This window comes from Fonsecaea erecta (genome assembly GCF_001651985.1).
Source record: "Fonsecaea erecta strain CBS 125763 chromosome Unknown Scaff8, whole genome shotgun sequence".
Taxonomy (NCBI): Eukaryota; Fungi; Ascomycota; class Eurotiomycetes; order Chaetothyriales; family Herpotrichiellaceae; genus Fonsecaea; species Fonsecaea erecta.
The window spans coordinates 832958-849439 of NW_017387251.1; the positions used below are offsets into that span (position 1 = coordinate 832958).

The window sequence follows — 16482 nt, forward strand, 5'->3', positions numbered from 1 at the left end:
GCCCCCCTCGATTGTGCGGCTGATGGGCCGAGGAAAGATTTCACGTTCGTGCATCTTAGCGACGCCACGTGGATGTGCGCCATCAGTCCAAAGTAGGTACAGAGTAGTCGTTGTTGGGGAAGGACTGGGTTCTAGAACCTGGGCCTCTTTATTAGTCGCACAGTAGTCGATACAGATCCATTTCGCAAAAATGCCGGTTTGTTCCAAAAAGACATTGTCGAAGGATTCGGTCCGTGTTTAGCGGAGTTGCTAAGCCCAGACAAGCATCTACTGGCACGACTTCAGCCAGCCTCGGCGACACGCCACACGCCACGCGCCGGAACTGGCATTAACGCCCTTGAAGTCCATTTCGAGAGTGTGATGTTGACCTGGGGATCTCCATTGGGATGGAGAGACAGCTGATATAGAATCCATATTACGCAGTAGTTTGCCAGCCCTGAAGGGATGCTCGCTTGTTCTCACTTGTTCTCGGTGCTCCTTGATGAACATGCGTCGGCGAGACATGGCCCGTCTGCGGTGAAGACCCCGATGCGATTTCCATGGACCCGGGTGAGCATTGGCCTCTGTCGTATCCTGTTCATTATCAATCAGCTACTCCTCGGGCCGAGTCCTAGGCGTAGAGACACCAGACTGTGTGGCTCGAGTGTCGAGACTCAAGGGCCATCTAGCCACCGTAAAGCCGATCCCTATGCATTCGCCTGTATCAATCATACGGCCGGTCCACGGTTTTCTGAGCTGTGCCGTTCTCTAGGGGGTATAAGTATCGCCCACGTTCATGATGAAGCCGGGTCGTGCTCAGAGCAAATCTGATTGAGCCACATTTCTGTCCACATCTCATCTCAAAGCTCGCAATGTCGGTGTCTCCATATACCGTCCAGAACGACTTCGAAGTTCAAGAGTACAACAAACGTCGTGAGGCGTGGAAGGCGTCTGAGAGGGAGAGGAAGCAAGAAGAGAAGCTGCTCAGAGACAAGGCCAAGCACGACCGAAAGGAAGCGCTGAAGCAGCTGGCCGAGGCGGAAAGAGGTATCGCCGGTGACCTTGACCGTATCTGTATCTGTCACACCTTCATTGACTGACACCGACACAGCAGAGCCTCGAAAGATTTTCAGCTGGCTGTCTCGAAAAAGTCCGTCCAAGATCGAGGTTGTCGCATCGAAGGAGCTTGACGACGACAGTGACTCGGACGAGATTCCTCTGCGGGATGCACTGGCGGCGCTTCCCCCCGAACTTGGGAAGCGGGCGTAGCTTGTGCGACAGTTCGACCTTGGACCTTGGTCAACCCATTTCCATCCCCTCATCCTCCCAAACTCCATAACCCCCTCGTCGTCCCCTTTGCTACGACCCCTCCCAACCACGACCCTCGTGCCTCAATGCCGAGACTCACGCCCTTGGCCCCAACCCACAGACTTACCGCGGCTGTCACGGCGACCTCGTCGTCGCAGGGCACGCGGATCCACGCATTGGGGCCCTCTACTTTCAGGATGTCCACGGGGATGGCGGCGCCGGTGAGTCCGAGATACTGCTGGAGTGCTGCCGTGAGATAGGAGCGCAGTGTGATTTCGTCCAATGTCTGGTCCGCTGGGGGTGGCATGGCGTGCAGGCGCAGGTGAAAGTAGGAGTGCGGTGGGTTGCGGAGCGTGAATGTGGTGGTGGTGACGGCCTCTTTATCAGGACCAGGCTTTGTCTTTGTCATTATGCGTTAATTGCAGGGAGCGTTTGAGGTTCATGTAGATTACCAGGAGTGTGTGATGTTGTATGTTTTGCCTGGTGCGAGAAAAAATGTCGACTAATAATGACCATTGTGAAAAGTTGACGTTTGCCGTGACACTGTCATTTTCCAGTCTCAACGCCCTGTTTCCCTTGATGTAGAGCGTCATTACAGCGTGTCAGACAGTGGTGTTACTGTATCTTGCTGTGATTGGCCCTCCTTTACTTCCACCACCTAAAATATACGACGACTGAGTCTGTCTCACGGCTCTTCTTCCTCCTATACACCATCAACCACCGAACACAAGAATCCCTACCGCAAGACCCGTTATCTGGTCGATGCTCTCAAGATTGAAGCACCTCTCTCGCCATTTTTCACACCCATACCCCTCAGTCCTGGCCAAAGCCATGGCGTCGTCAACGGCGAATACTACGACATTCACCCTCCCCAACACCACACCAGGCATTCCCATAACCCACCCCTCCACACTCACCAAGGACCAGATCCTCAATTTCCCCGCCTTCAAGACCTGGCTGAGCACGCTGCAACGGAGCCTGTCACTCCAGCACAGCTCGACGTCTCACCCGTTCCACGAGTCCCCGTACTCGCTGCGGTCCATCGAGATCCAGTCCGTCGACTTCTTCTTCGGCCACCGCCTCGGCTTCCTCAAGCTGAAGGCCACCGTGGCCAATGACAGGGGCGAGTCGCTGCCCGGCTCGGTGTTTATGCGCGGCGGGAGTGTGGCCATGCTGATCATCCTGACGCCTTCGCCATCATCACCCTCAAGGACGACTTCACAGCAGCGGTCTCGATCAAGAGAAGAAGAAGAAGAAGACGACGACGACGAAGAGTATGCGATCCTAACCATCCAGCCCCGCATCCCAGCAGGCTCGCTCAACTTCGCAGAACTGCCCGCCGGCATGATCGACGACAGCGGCACGTTCGCTGGCGCGGCGGCCAAGGAGATCCACGAGGAGACGGGCCTCGAGATCGCGACGGACGAACTCATCGATATGACGCAACTCGCCGCCACCACCCAGGAGAGTGGGAAGTCGCCGTCGCGGGACGAAGAAGAACAACTGCAGGCCGCCATCTACCCGTCCCCGGGCGGGTCGGACGAGTTCATCCCCATCTTCCTGGCGCGCAAGACCCTCCCGCGCGCGCAGATCGAGGCGTTGAAGGGCAAATTGACCGGCTTGCGGGATCACGGCGAGAAAATCACGCTCCGGATCGTCCGGATCCACGAGGTGTGGAAGGTCGCGTGGAGAGATGGCAAGACGTTGGCGGCCATGGCGCTCTACCAGGGTTTAAAGGGCGAGGGAAAGCTGTGAGTGACCCTTGCCCTTGCTGGGGCTTGGAGTTACGACGCAAAGGACCCGTCAAGTTTGCAAAGACGTGAAACTTTTCGGGAATTGTCGTTTGTTAATTCCCACGCGCCCTCTCTCCCTCGCCTCCGCCTCTGTCGTCACGCGTGCCGCATTCGATGAATGACGGTCACAGCTGGGTATCTAATACAATCCTACATCAGAAGAAGAGCCCACGAGCACAGTCTAATCCGCAAGTTCGGCGATACGCATGGCCCACAGTATGCGAGCTCTCTCCTAGCGAGCAGCAGTAGATGAGCCTGAACCGCCCGGCACCGGGACCGTGGCCAAATACTTCTCATGCACCTTCCTCTGTGCTTCCCACTCCTTCTTCAACCTTTTCACCCGGCTTGCCGTCAGCGGCGTCCCGTCCTTGGCCATCGTCGGCACACCGTCTTCGTCCCACGCTGAATAGTCGACCGAATGCGGTGGTCTGAACATCTCGGTCGGACTGACTTTGGCCTTCTGGAGCTTCTCCTGCGCTTCTCTTTCGCGCTGCTTTCTCGCTTCTTCTTTTTGGCGTGCCTTTTCCTCCTTTTCGCGCCGCGCAGCTCTAAGTCCTTCGGTGACGGGGCGGACCAGGGCAGGCGCGTTCTCCCGGTCTTCAAGGAATATGTCCAGCTGCCAAAGATCGATGTCTCGGACCCGGTCGCAGAGTGCGAGGATTTGTTTGTTAAGATCACTCGAGGAATCCGAGCTAGTGGTGGAAGAGGCGGCTTGAAGGGCGTCTCTGTTGAAGTCGCTAAGTGCACGGGCATACGAAGGCCGCGCTCGTCCAACCGACGGGGTTTCTTCGACACCTGTCGGCGTGGTGGAAACAATTTCCTGGACTTTCTCGGCCGTGATGGCTTTGGCAATGGCGGCTTGACGCAGTCGGTCTCGAATTTTGGCCAGTGGGTAGACAAAGTCTTTCGCGGCGTCGGGGATCTCGATACCTTTCCAGCCAACCCGATCCGTGTCTCCCGGCTCAGAGCCATTCAGACCAAAGATGTTGACGAGACGTGTAACGAAGAGGCCGACCCGGCGATGATCTGCTGCTGTTAACTCGGAATTTTTGGCGGCGGTATTGTACGTGTTTATTAGCTGTGAGATAATGTTCATGGCGACCGGTGTGTTGAAGGAGTCGAGCAACGCAGCTCGGACCTTCTCTTCTGCGTCCTGTACGGCATCCTCTAGACTGGCTCGCTGTTCATCTGCGGTGGTCGTATTCTTCATGGCATCGATGGCATTAAGGAAGAAGTTGTCCACACGATCTTCCCAGTTTCTGCCTTCGGTGACCATGTCGTCCGTGATCTCGATCCCGTCTTTCCAGTTTCCGAGCAGGAAAACAATCCGCAGACTCCTCGAAGTCCAGTCCTTTCGGACATGAAGAGCTTCTCGGATGGTGGTGAAGTTCTTCAGCGATTTCGACATCTTCGATCCTTGGATGGAGAGATGACCCATATGGAGAAAGTAATTCACCCACTGACCATGGTTTGCCCAGAATGCTTCGCTCTGGGCAAGCTCATTGTCGTGGTGAGGGAAAGCCAGGTCAATCCCGCCTGAGTGGATGTCCATCTGATGACCGAGCTTTCCGGACGCCATCGCCGAGCATTCAATGTGCCATCCCGGACGACCGGGCCCCCATTCACTGTCCCAGCTTGGCTCCCCGGGCTTGGATGCCTTCCAGAGGGCAAAGTCGGCCTCGGATCTCTTGACAGTGGCGTCTTTCTGTGACAGAGCACCTTCTCCATCGGCCTGCAGTTCCTTGTCGTTTTTGTTCCACGGTTCTAGCCGTGCATACGGGTAACCAGCCGCCTCGAAGGCTTTTATGTCGAAATACACCGAACCCTCTGCCGTCCTGTAACCCATTTTGTTGTCGACAATCTTCTTGACAAACTCGGCAATCTCTTTTCCGTGCTCGGTGACCCGCACCAGGTCATCCGGGTCCATGACGTTGAGATCGTGCATGTCCTGGAAGAACCGCGCTTCATATTCTTTTGTGAGTTTCGTGAATACGCCATAGTCGTCCCCACGGATCGTGTTACCGAACTGCTCGTCCAAGAGCAGGCACATGGGGTCGTTCACACGGTTGTAGAACTCGTGTGGGGTCAGCATTTTGGGATCTTGAATCATCGCTCTCGCCGCGTTGCGGGCTGTGTTGATGTGCATCTTGATCTTCGCCTCCCGGTCACCAGCCTTGACACCCGGCTCCAGGCTCCCTCCTGCGAGAATGTCTCCGTAGATGGCATCGACGACTCCGTCGAAGTTCTCGGGGGCGACCATGTCCTTGGGTCTTATGCGTTTGAGGTTCTTCTGGATGTAGAAGAGCCAGGCCTCGCGGATGTCTCGCCGAACTTGATCGTCGATGTACCTAGAGACGGCAATCAGCAATCTGCAAAAGAGTGTTTCGTGCCACGGGCCAGTTCAGTACCTGTGTTTCTTCTTGTATTCATCATATAGATGCCGTTGCCTCGCTCTTAGAATGATCTTGTCGTCGACGTCGGTGGTGTTCATCACGAAGCGAATTTTGAAGCCAAAGTAGTCGCGCAGAATGCGACGGATGATGTCCGTAGTCACATAGTTGCGTGCATGGCCCAGATGGGCGTCGTCGTAGACCGTGGGACCGCAGGCATACCAGGAGATGTGCCCTGGCTGTATAGGGACAAAGGGGACTTTCGACCGGGTCAAGGAGTTGTAGACCTTCAAGTGCGGCTGGTGGGTGGTGCTCGTGGGCATGGTCCAGGGAGGTTGCGCCATTTTGGCGGGTTTGTTGCAGAATCTCACAGCTGATGAGCAGAAGGGACGCTTCAAATAGCTCATGAGACTCCAGGGCCGCTCACTGAGTCACCGTCCTGGGTCGGGCGCAGGCAAGGAAAGGCACTTGAGTCACGCAGCCACAATTTGAATGGTTGGAATGAGGCTCGGAAAATCGCAATAATACCCCGGAGCCACTTCATCCACTAGGAGCTTTTTGGACTGCGGGCGAGATGCCACCACGGAAGCGGGAAAAGTGAAGTCGTTCAAACTGGTAGTCACTATCTCTAGATATATACAATTGCGAGCCCATGCGTTGCTTATTGTATGTCCCAAGTCAGGAAAACGCCGTTGTATGATGTAAAAATGCCGGTCTAATGGCAGCGTCACGACTTTTTCCAAACCACCCACGAGACGCCTCTTCTACCGGCTCCCTTGTGCTGGGAGACCCATTTATAGCCCATCCAGGCGAGTTTGGAGGCCACTCCCCATAGAAACACTGCAAAAAGGAAACCCCACCAGCTGCCAGAGCTTTCTCGTGGAGCGACATCGGAGTATCCCAAGATCTGACCTTCTCGATCTAAGGCTCCCACGCGGAATCGAGAGTAGTGGGATAGTTGTGATAGATCAAAGCTCTCTTCATAGAACTCCTTATCAATGAAATCGAGATCGGACCATTCCTCTTCATGTTCCCCCGTGCCACCCCCCTGCAACACCCACGCTTCTACCTCGGTCGCTCCATTCCAACTGACATAGATTATGTCGTCCAAGATCTTGGCTGCAGGCGGCTCCCGAGGCTTACCAACCCAGGCGGCTGTTTTGAAAGCCCTGTACGAAACTGCTGTGTCGAAAACGTGCAGCCACTGTGCGCCGTAATGGACCTCGCAAAGCAGAGTTCCGTCCAGCAAAAACTCACTAAAGACCGGCGAGTGGCCAAAGCCCACAAACATGTGGTTGCTGTCGGGGAGGTATTGCGCCGAGCCTTGGGAAGGTGTCCGTGTCTGGTACTGCGAAACATAAGAATGCAGGAGGGTCACAGTCTTGCTGGCGATGTCCAGTTGAAGCATGAGCGCTCGGCTGTAGGGGCCGTCGACATGTAAGGGTCCTCCTTCCTTGTTGTCGAAAAGCGTCAGGATCCCTTCTTCCTCGTTGAGCCACCGGGCATCGTGCTGCCACCGGAAGTTGAGAGCGTCACCTCCTGAAAGGTCTTTGAATTGATTACGTTGGCCGCCAAGTATCCACATGATCTGGCCATCTGGGCTGATGCAGGTGACCGAATGGGTATGGCGTGAGGAGACGAGGTAGTTGCCCTTGGAGTCTTTGTCGACGCTGTTGATGTGGAAGAAATCGAAAGGAATGCTTTTGATATATCCGCCGAACGGGTGCGTCATGAAAGTTTCGTTGACTTGGAAATGCTCAGAGGCTTTCCATTCAAAGAGCAGCTCGCCTGTGGCAATATCGATTTCCTGAAAACCACTATCGGTGAGCCATCCGTTCTTCCATTTCCCCAACGAGGAGAGATCTGCCGGGGTAACGTTGTAGAATGTCACCAGTGCAGTGTTGTCTTTGGTGATTTTGAACTCGTGCAGGTCACCTTCGACCTCGTGTCCCGGCGCAACTGCCGAAACGGTGTGCTTGATCTCGTACGAGCTATCTAGCTGATTCTTGGTTAATCGAGAGTGGCTTTACATAAATCAAAACTTACCATGTGATAGACACCTTTGCCCATAGTCCCACCCTTCTTTCCAGACCAAAAGGTCAAGTAGGGCTGACCCATATAACTCTGCACTTTCAGATTCGTCGTCACACCAAAATTCTGCGCCTTCCAAACAAGCTCACTATTGCTGTCCAGTATCGCAGGACCAGGATCGGGCACTGAACCCCCATTATAATTGAGGAAGGTGTATCCCTTTTCACAATCCGGGTGATATTTGATGATGCTCGTCCGCGGGGAGCTCAAGCCATTTGATATATATGTCTGCGAAGGTGAAGCACCATATAAACCCAGATCATACAAGGTCGGATTCAACGTCGGAGATAACCAGACAAGGAGCGGAATCGCAGCATATGAAACGGTTAGGTAAAGAGCAAAGACACCGGCGGCGACGATGACGGCCCAGAGGAGCAGCCGGAGGACAAATGGCTTCATCTCGCAGCGCCGATGCCCCATGAGAAGCATTGGAGCAGGGGCAAAGCAGCATTGTAGCCGTCCTTCACGAACAAGAGAAGACCAGCACCTACTATATGTGAAAAGATATGGGTTTCATGGCGAACGGGGTGATAAGAAGACTAGCGACTATACCAAGCGACGGTGTGTCTTTTGACCAACCAATGATGCCTGCCACACTGTTGACGACCACCCGGTCCAGCATTAGAGAGGGTCGACGAAACCGGCAATCGATTCATCGTTGGTCGACTCCGAGACTGAAAGCAATAATCCGCGTAATTTCGGGGGGGTGCGTCTGGCGGAGCAATCGATCTTGGAGGGGGGAAGATTTTCCTTGCTCAACAATGATGGACAGGTTAGCTGGTAGGATGTGGATATAGATCCCGCCAAAAAGGTGGCTTAGCAGACGCAACGATACAGGATCCTATCAAGACGGCAGGGAATGCGACAAGAGGATAAGGTGGGGATGGATAGCGGGATGCCAATGCTTGAGGAGATGCTCCTGTCCGCTTGTCCGTTTGGATGGGTAGTCTTGGTGTCTTGATTGTGGTATCGTCGGTCTTGAATGGCGCTGGTGACCAGTTCGGAACCGTGTCAGGTGTGGTCCAGCAAACACCAGGACCTTTCGAGATGGAGAACTGGAGCAGCCAGGGTCAGAGGCTGCGACCTGGTCATGGACTTGGGAGTTGGGAGACACACCGGGTCGACTTCCCGTGGGTGGTGTATTTTCTCTCCCAGCCTCAAGCTATTAGCTCGCAAAAACTGCCCGGACAAGGATAGTTTGCGATTCAATTAAGATACGGAGGGTGAAGGTGAAGGGTAGGGCATTTGAGAAGGAGAATGAGAACGAGAGACTCAAGAAAGACACCCAGAGATGCCGTCTAAGCCGGATCAACCAGCGCAGGCGAATCCACCCGGGAATTATCCGTGTCGCCGTCTGTCGTGTCAAGCCCGTCACCACCGCCGCCACCATCATCACCACCACTGCGACTGTCACTTCAACTACCACCATCTGCACCACCATTCCCTTCGCTTCATCAGGTAGCCCCCTGCTGCAGTTCGAATAAACACTCGGAACTCGGCCACGGGCCACGAGCCCCATGCTGCAGTCAATGATCGACACTCGAGCGTGACAGTGGCTGGCCACCATCAGTCCTGCTCCCATGCTTGGCAGATACGGACTGGTACAGCAGAACATTGCAATGGATGGATGGGATACTCCGAAAGGCACAAGTACATACAAGTTGATCATACCCAACCCCAGTCCCGTTAAATCCCAATCATTTCAATGACAACCAGGTACAGGACCACAACCGAACACCACTATCCACCCTATCCACACCCACGTGCATCGTTCAACCCTCCTGGATCCGCCTACCTACCGAGCTATCTCTTTGCCGAGCCAAGACTCTAGCTCGAGGTGCTCGTCGTCACCAGCAACGGCGCAGACTCCGTCCTTCCAGGAAGAGACGAGCAGAGATTATTTGACCTCTACCCTCTCGGCACCAGCCCTCCGTCCAAGTCCCACATGCTCCGCCTTTCCGAAACCACTCTTTTCCGGGCTGCCACTACTAGACGAACTCACGACAGTTCCATCGTCATGTGGCCTCGTCCAAGTTTAGCAAAAGGCCCCTTGTCTGCGTTTCTCGAGAACTGTTGCTCCCTCCTCTTGATCCCCAGATACGGCAAATAATGGCCCGGGTGAACGACAATGAAGAGTATCACCACGAGGAACATCAGTGCCGAATCAAAAGCATAGAAGAACCACTCGTGATCGATGAGGTAATTTGTCGTGCCCAAGGCGAATTCGATGAATCGAAGCAGCGTCCGAATCAGAATCAATATGTTGGCCACGTTGATCACCGTCAGAAACAACTGCCAGTTGCGCTCCTTGGGCAGTGAAATGTCTCGCAGCGTGGTCCTTAGGAGGACGTTCAGTCGCAGGGTGGCAAAGACGAAAAAGCCAAAGGACGCCAATTGTAAACCGAGTCCGACCAGCACCACGTTTTTCCCTGCGTTCGCGTGTGATTTCGTGTTTGCCCCGGCCACCATGGCGCCTCCAATGACCTGGACAAAGAAGCTGAAGACATCGGATCCCACAAAGACTGGAGTTATCCTGCGTGCAGGCACCCAGAGATGACGAGCTGACTGAAACCGTGGAGGTACCACCCACAACACGACCCGGCCGAATGCCATGTAGCAGGCCGCCGCCATCACGGCGGGCGCGACGAGAACTGCCCTGGTTTTTAGCGAAGGACGAGCAGAGTAAAGAAGGAGCTTTGTGAGCCGTCGCAAGGCTCGTATATGAGACTTACTCATAACAGTCTGGACTATGAAGACGCTCTTCTCGTCCAGATTCTTGATGGAGATAGCTCGGGTCAGATATCCAACGAACTCCACTGCGTCAAGGTCAGTACAAGTGTGCTGCAGTCTTTGCAGATGGCGATGGCAGGCTCACTGGCGACCGCAAAGTTCATCGACCACCAAAACCAAGATCGATGCCAGAACATCATGCCCAAATTCATGATCAACGCAAGGCCGTACAGCACGAGGAAGATGACCGCCGCGGCGAATGATGGAACATAGTTGTATCGGCCTTCCTTTGCGAAATCTTGTGGAGACTTGTCGCCGGGCTCGCTGCCATTGAAGGATCGAGAAGTGAGCAGGAGGAGGTGCGGGATGGATTGTCCCATGGCATCCATGATGCTGTCAACTGACGTGAAGACTGCGTCTCAAACAACGGAACGTGAGCAAGTTCAGCACGCTTGTGCGACGAAAGAGTTGAAAGAGTCAAAATTCTAGGATTGCCACGCAGAATGCCCACCAACGGACTGCAAGTTATCGGTAAGAAATCCTGGATCGGACAATTCCTCAAAGTCTGATTATTATACTGGGCGATGGTGGCACAGCTGTGGAGGGTGGACAGGTAGGAAGATGATGCATGGCCTGCTGGATTCAAGTGCCCAACTTGAGCCCATTTTGACAGGACGACGTATATGCGCCGATGTGGGAGTCTTTGCAAGCCCCGCCCAATTCGGAAAATCCGTGTCAGGTTTGAACAAAGACGACCACCCCTGAGTGGATTGTTTCAGGGCGCCGATAACATCACTCCCCTTTAAGCGAGCAGCAACAGGCAGCAGGCATTCTTGAAATCATTCGAAAATTGGCTGACGGTTCCAAGTTCGCAACTCCTGCCGCAACAGGTTTAGCGACAGCTTGAAGAGACTCAAATATGGAGACTTCACGGGGGCGGTGCTTCTAGGCGATATCTGTTTGCCCATATCCACAACCCGAGCAGCTATGCAGGATCTGCAATCTCGACCTTATGGAAAAGCCCAGACTCTCGAAATGCCACCATAGAGTGCATTTCCCTGCCAATCGACCGGCGGTTTTCACTTTGATAGCCCTCATCACGTGGCAGGCTGAGCATTATGCATACGAACGGAGATGCAAATACCCGAGAGGACACTGGATCAGTCGAGCTTATAGACTTGACGATGCTGGCGGATATCCTCTTGAGGCCCGCCTCGAATAGACGTCCTCTCTGTCTTCGGGCCCGAATCTGGTTCGACTTGACGTACTCGTATCGTACTACTCCTTGGATCTGATGTGGCCTCGTATATTTCTAAAAGAGGTAATCCATGATCTTGGATTGTATGCTTGCACCACACCACCACCACCCCGCTGTCACCAGCTGGCCATTAATCAGCTAGTCTGGTAAGTAACTTCATGCCGCATCCTTCGCCGCACCTTCATCTATGTCCGACGTTTTCTCCTTGACCCCGTTCTGGCTGCGGCCTTTTGCTTTCAGTTTCGCTTCCTTCTTCAACTGGCGCTGGCTCTTGGGCGTGTGCGACACGATCTTAACGTGCTTCGCCCACTTCTGCTGCGCTAACGCCTCGTCCTCGTCACTCCATGTCCGGGGGAGAATCGCAAAGACGAGATACGACGTGTGCGTTTTCATCTCGGTCTCTGTCCGGTGCACGAGCCTGCCTCCGTTGAACGGCAACTTCGCTGCCTCGCCCTGCTGTTGCTCCTGTTGGTCACTATTGACCTTGTCGGACTTCTTGCTTTCGTCCAGGTTCTTCCCGGCGTGGAAATCCCTCAGCCGCTGTTCCACGTCCTTCAGTCGCGACACCGCCTCCTCCACGTCCGCCGCGAAGGCATTTGTCCCGCGCACGCCGTTGTACTGCAGGCCGGTGTACTCGCGCCGGACGTCGATGCGCTTGTGCTGCACTTCCACCATCTCGATCTCGATCCAGTCATACCGGCGCAGAGCAGAGATGGTTTTCTGAACCTGCTCGATACACGGGCTGAATGTACAGATATGGACCGCCGAGCGCGGGTCGAGGACGCTTGGTGACTCGCGCGTCAGATGTGGGAGAGCTTCCCACGGACACGGCAGATCCAGGAAGATGGCGTTGGCGGCGGGTGAGGCCTTTTCATTGGAGGGCGTTTCTTCAGAATCATACACCAAAAAGCCGTCTTTGTAGACGTCGCGGTGCATGGCGTGCACGATGGTGTCGAGTCCATGCTCGACCATTTCCGCCTTGACTTTCTCGTGCCGTTCACGGTGGAACTCGTAGCTGAAGACTCGTCCGAACTTGTGGCTTTTCCCTTTTCCATTGACTTCCCCTTCTCCCTCATCCTCTTCACCTTTGCCGTCTTTTTTCGTGTCCGCGTCCGCTCCATTCCGCTCGTCCTCCTCTCCTTGCCGTGCAACATCATTATCGAGGTGACTGCTGTGCCTTTCCTCCTCCTCCGCCTTTGCATTTTCACCGTCACTACCCGGCTCCTTTCCGGGATAGCCGCTGAAGACGGCCCTCGCGGCCGCGTGGGTGAAGCTCCCGCTCCCGCTGCCCGCCTCGATCAGTCTGCTGCCGGGCCGCGCGCGGATGCGGTGCAGGATGTAGCTGTAGTCTGGGGTGTAGACGACCTGCGTGCGGTGCGGGAGGCTCGTGGTCCAGTTCTCCGGCGTGGGCGGGAGGACGTGCACGAAGCCTGACTCCGCCGCGACGGCCTCCTTGATCGCTCCTCCCGGTCCGGCGCCGTCTCTCTCCGTTGCATCCTCCTCCTCATCTCCATCTTCTTCCTCCTCGTCTAGTAGTTTTCTTCGATCATCGTCATCTCCCAAGAGCGCCTCGTCGGCTTTGCGCTTCTTCCCTCCGCTGCCGCCACCAGCGGCAACTTTGCCCGACTGCTGCTGCTTCTGCTTCTGCTTCTGTTTTTGCTTTTGCTTCTGTTTCGTCCGGCCTCTCGACCCGGTGTCGACCTTGCTCGCGCGAATCTGGCTGCCCCAGGGCACGCCGATGATGGTCGAGTGCGGGAACGAGCCGAACCGCGTGTTGGTCACCACGCCCTCGGCGTACCCGTCGTCCGCGTCCCGCGTCACCTGCGTCGCCAGCACCACGGGCAGGGCCTGGTCGCGGCGCAGGTGCAGCGAGGCCAGATCGTGCTCCTGGGCGAGTCGGCTGGGGGTGAGGAATGTGGAAACCATTTTCGGAAAATTAATCCCTTGCTGTGCCGCTTGGGTCACCGCCGCGAGATCTGGTGGTCGAAATTGAGATGCCTTTCCTTGCTCAAATAGGTGGCCGGTTTTCCCTTTGATATATCTTGCCAACAGGGAGGGAAATTCACCACTCTTCCTTCTCGTGGAGTGCCGAGCAGAGCAAATGAAAAGCGAAGAATGAACAAGAAGAAGACTCTAAAATATGTGGCCCGGAGCTCTCGTCTATGTCAAAAATGGGGGCTCAAGACATGAGTTTGAAATCCCCTCGCAGCTCACAGACAGCGAAATCCCTTTGTCTAAAAACTAAAAAGAAAAAAAACACAATAGAATCCTGACAATTGAAGAACAGTGACGGAGGATGCGAACTGGAAAGTTGGTTGAAAAATTGATATCACGTGCCTGTAGGAGTGGGTTTTTCTTTGGTCTCCTTATCTTATCTACGGAACAGCGGCGTAATCTTCCAGTTTAGACCACATTGGAGGGCTTTTTTAGCTGTACATATGACGGCTAGATATATGCGAGTGGGTGGACTCGAGCGTGGTATCCTAGTGCTCTATGAGGCTGGCGCCACTCTCAGCGTTCAACTACTGTTTGCACCTCCAAGACTTCCTCCAGTCCGGTCCCTGCTTGGACATCAATAGCACCCATTTCGTTCTCAGTTGTCACACATCCCAGGGCTTCACAGCCGCCTGACACACAATTCCAGCCTCCGGCAGCTCACCGTGGGCGAAGAACCTTTTCAAGATCCCAAACGTGCACACGCTCGGGTTGGTCGTGCCCGCGCAATGTCCTGGCATATCCTGCGTCAACACCACGCTGCCTTCGTGCCGTTCCGCCATCTTGAACGCGTTACGCACCGGTGTGACCGGGTCCGCCGTGTTGCCGATGAACAGCAACGGACTGCCACGGGGGTCGTAATCGGAGAGGTTGGACTGAAACGGACCCGTGAATCGATTTTTAGCCGACGGACGATTAGTCGCGGGCCAGTGGATGCAATGGAGAGTAATTTCCGCCCAGACCGACCCTACCAAGGGAGACTGCGATAACAGCAGATCGAGGTACTTCGTGAAGTCTCCCTTTGAACGGAAGGTGATGTCGTCGCCGTCCCCACAGAGGATGGAGACGCCAGCTTCCAGTTGCCACGGATAGCTCACTGGAAGCGGCAGGTCCTTTCCCATGAAGGCGTTGGGGACCATAGCTGACGGGGGGGTGTTTGGAAGCAGTGGTCCAAAGTCCCGGAATTCGGGAAACGGCCAACTCTCCCATGCTCTCATAGCACCAGCGACATCTCGCTCCATCAGGGCTTTCAAAACCAGGGCCAAGAGTGGCCACATCTGAATGGGCTGATAAAGGTGTAGATGGATGATGGTCTTCATATTGAAGTGAGTGAGGATGTAGGCGTTGTCGTTTTGGACCAAGGGGAGAGGGTTATTCCGGAGCCCATCAAGAAACTCCTCGACTTGCAATCGCATCTCTTCCGGCCCACTAATCTGGGGATCCGAAAGAGCACATTTTGTTCCAGCCTCGAAACAATACTCGAAGAATTTGGTCCACGACTTGATGTTGTCCTGGAGATTGCTCGTCCACCCTGTAGCGGCATAATCCTCTGCGTCGACGACACCGTCCAAGACCATGCGACCAATGCGGTGCGGAAACATAGACGCGAATGTGTTACCCAGGTAAGTGCCATACGACAAGCCCCAGTAGTTGAGGAGCGGAGGGCCCTCATTCGTAGCAGAAGAGACAAGCGTCTGTTGGTTGCCGATCTGACTACCCCTAGTTTTCAGCTCTTTCCGCAGATGTGCGTCCACTTGATCAATGATTTCTACTATATCATGGGCCACCAATTCCGTGCTCACAAACTGACGAATGGTTGAACCGTCGGGAAATCTGCCTTTGCTCGTCTGTGCGCAGAGAAGGCCAAGGCTCTGAGCACTGCCCCATTTAACCCCCAAAGCATGGGGATTCGACTCGAGGCTTCCGGACCCTGCTCCCAGCAGATTGAGAGTGTCTCTCATTGCGTCGTCCTGGAAGCAGGCCAGACTGGGAGTCGTAAATTGTACACCACGGGGGTCGAAAGACAAGATCTCGAAATGTTTGTCACCGTCCAGGACATTTTGGATGCTCTTGCCAGACCAGAGCACAATGGCCACACCGGAACCGCTTGGGCCCCCGGGATTGATGATTACTGTGCCACCAAAAGACTTGTCTTCCACGTCCACCACGGCAGGCAACCTCGTGATCGCTAGAATGACCGAACCGGGATTCGAGAGATTGGACCAGTCCAGCGGGACCTCTAATCGGGCGCATTCAAAGGCACCAAAACAACTGTGATAATGCAGTTCTCTTGATGCAGGAATCTCCGCCCAATTGAAAACGTCTGTTGTATTGTTGCCAGCCGGAAATGGGGGAGTCAAGAATGCAGAACCTTGGCCAATCAGTCCGGCTATGACGCATCCAAAGAGCGTGCTCAACCCTAGCTTCATGTTGATCCACACTGCTTCTTGATGTCTGATATCCAGAGACTGGAAGGAGGTAGGTGTATACTTCGACCAGCGCATGAACACGGGACGCCTCAAGCGGGTGAAGCTCCCCACTCACCAGCTAGGCAACAGGCACTGGCTTGGAGACGGATGGCCCCAGGAGGCGCACTGTCTCATCAAAGAAGATCACATCCAGTCTCTTCTTTTCCCTGAGGGGGCAGAAATCTGAGCCGAATGATGCTGGACCGTGGGATGGCGAAAGTCCAAGACGGTCCAGGCCTGTGACGGCCCAGCTCAGGTCAGCCTTGCCTTGGCGACGAGGCTGTGGATAACCCCCGCTTAAGTTGCCTAACACAGCTTGTGCCTTGGTCATGTCAAACATCAGCACAGACTCCCAGACGACTCCGTCCTTTGTACCTCGTACAGAATGCTTGTTCTCAACGTCTCGTTCTAGAAGGGCTGTGCCCCTGGTCGGACAATGGGCAGCTACCGATGTCGTTCTTGCAACAAAG

General features: G+C 54.7%; 8 protein-coding genes across 8 annotated transcripts; 2 read left to right on the forward strand and 6 right to left on the reverse strand.

Annotated features, from left to right (window-relative positions):
• Window positions 1-851: 851 nt before the first annotated feature.
• AYL99_08975 (hypothetical protein) lies at window positions 852-1248 on the forward strand (the record flags this gene model as incomplete). Its single annotated transcript, XM_018840483.1, has 2 exons — window positions 852-1035; window positions 1091-1248. The coding sequence occupies 2 exons, from the start codon at window positions 852-854 to the stop codon at window positions 1246-1248; spliced, it is 342 nt and encodes a 113-aa protein (XP_018690230.1).
• A 49-nt stretch (window positions 1249-1297) lies between these two features.
• On the reverse strand, window positions 1298-1696 carry AYL99_08976 (hypothetical protein; the record flags this gene model as incomplete). The annotated part of the gene is made up of 1 exon (XM_018840484.1): window positions 1298-1696. One exon carries the CDS (start codon window positions 1694-1696, stop codon window positions 1298-1300), a length of 399 nt encoding a protein of 132 aa, XP_018690231.1.
• A 422-nt stretch (window positions 1697-2118) lies between these two features.
• AYL99_08977 (hypothetical protein) lies at window positions 2119-3042 on the forward strand (the record flags this gene model as incomplete). The annotated part of the gene is made up of 1 exon (XM_018840485.1): window positions 2119-3042. The coding sequence occupies one exon, from the start codon at window positions 2119-2121 to the stop codon at window positions 3040-3042; it is 924 nt and encodes a 307-aa protein (XP_018690232.1).
• A 270-nt stretch (window positions 3043-3312) lies between these two features.
• On the reverse strand, window positions 3313-5814 carry AYL99_08978 (cysteine-tRNA ligase; the record flags this gene model as incomplete). Its single annotated transcript, XM_018840486.1, has 2 exons — window positions 3313-5428; window positions 5489-5814. 2 exons carry the CDS (start codon window positions 5812-5814, stop codon window positions 3313-3315), a joined length of 2442 nt encoding a protein of 813 aa, XP_018690233.1.
• A 383-nt stretch (window positions 5815-6197) lies between these two features.
• On the reverse strand, window positions 6198-7960 carry AYL99_08979 (hypothetical protein; the record flags this gene model as incomplete). Its single annotated transcript, XM_018840487.1, has 2 exons — window positions 6198-7469; window positions 7517-7960. 2 exons carry the CDS (start codon window positions 7958-7960, stop codon window positions 6198-6200), a joined length of 1716 nt encoding a protein of 571 aa, XP_018690234.1.
• Window positions 7961-9559: 1599 nt separating this feature from the next.
• Window positions 9560-10680, reverse strand: AYL99_08980 (hypothetical protein; the record flags this gene model as incomplete). The annotated part of the gene is made up of 3 exons (XM_018840488.1): window positions 9560-10212; window positions 10294-10377; window positions 10437-10680. The coding sequence occupies 3 exons, from the start codon at window positions 10678-10680 to the stop codon at window positions 9560-9562; spliced, it is 981 nt and encodes a 326-aa protein (XP_018690235.1).
• Window positions 10681-11705: 1025 nt separating this feature from the next.
• AYL99_08981 (tRNA (adenine(58)-N(1))-methyltransferase catalytic subunit TRM61) lies at window positions 11706-13475 on the reverse strand (the record flags this gene model as incomplete). The annotated part of the gene is made up of 1 exon (XM_018840489.1): window positions 11706-13475. One exon carries the CDS (start codon window positions 13473-13475, stop codon window positions 11706-11708), a length of 1770 nt encoding a protein of 589 aa, XP_018690236.1.
• A 674-nt stretch (window positions 13476-14149) lies between these two features.
• On the reverse strand, window positions 14150-15973 carry AYL99_08982 (hypothetical protein; the record flags this gene model as incomplete). The annotated part of the gene is made up of 1 exon (XM_018840490.1): window positions 14150-15973. The coding sequence occupies one exon, from the start codon at window positions 15971-15973 to the stop codon at window positions 14150-14152; it is 1824 nt and encodes a 607-aa protein (XP_018690237.1).
• Window positions 15974-16482: the final 509 nt, after the last annotated feature.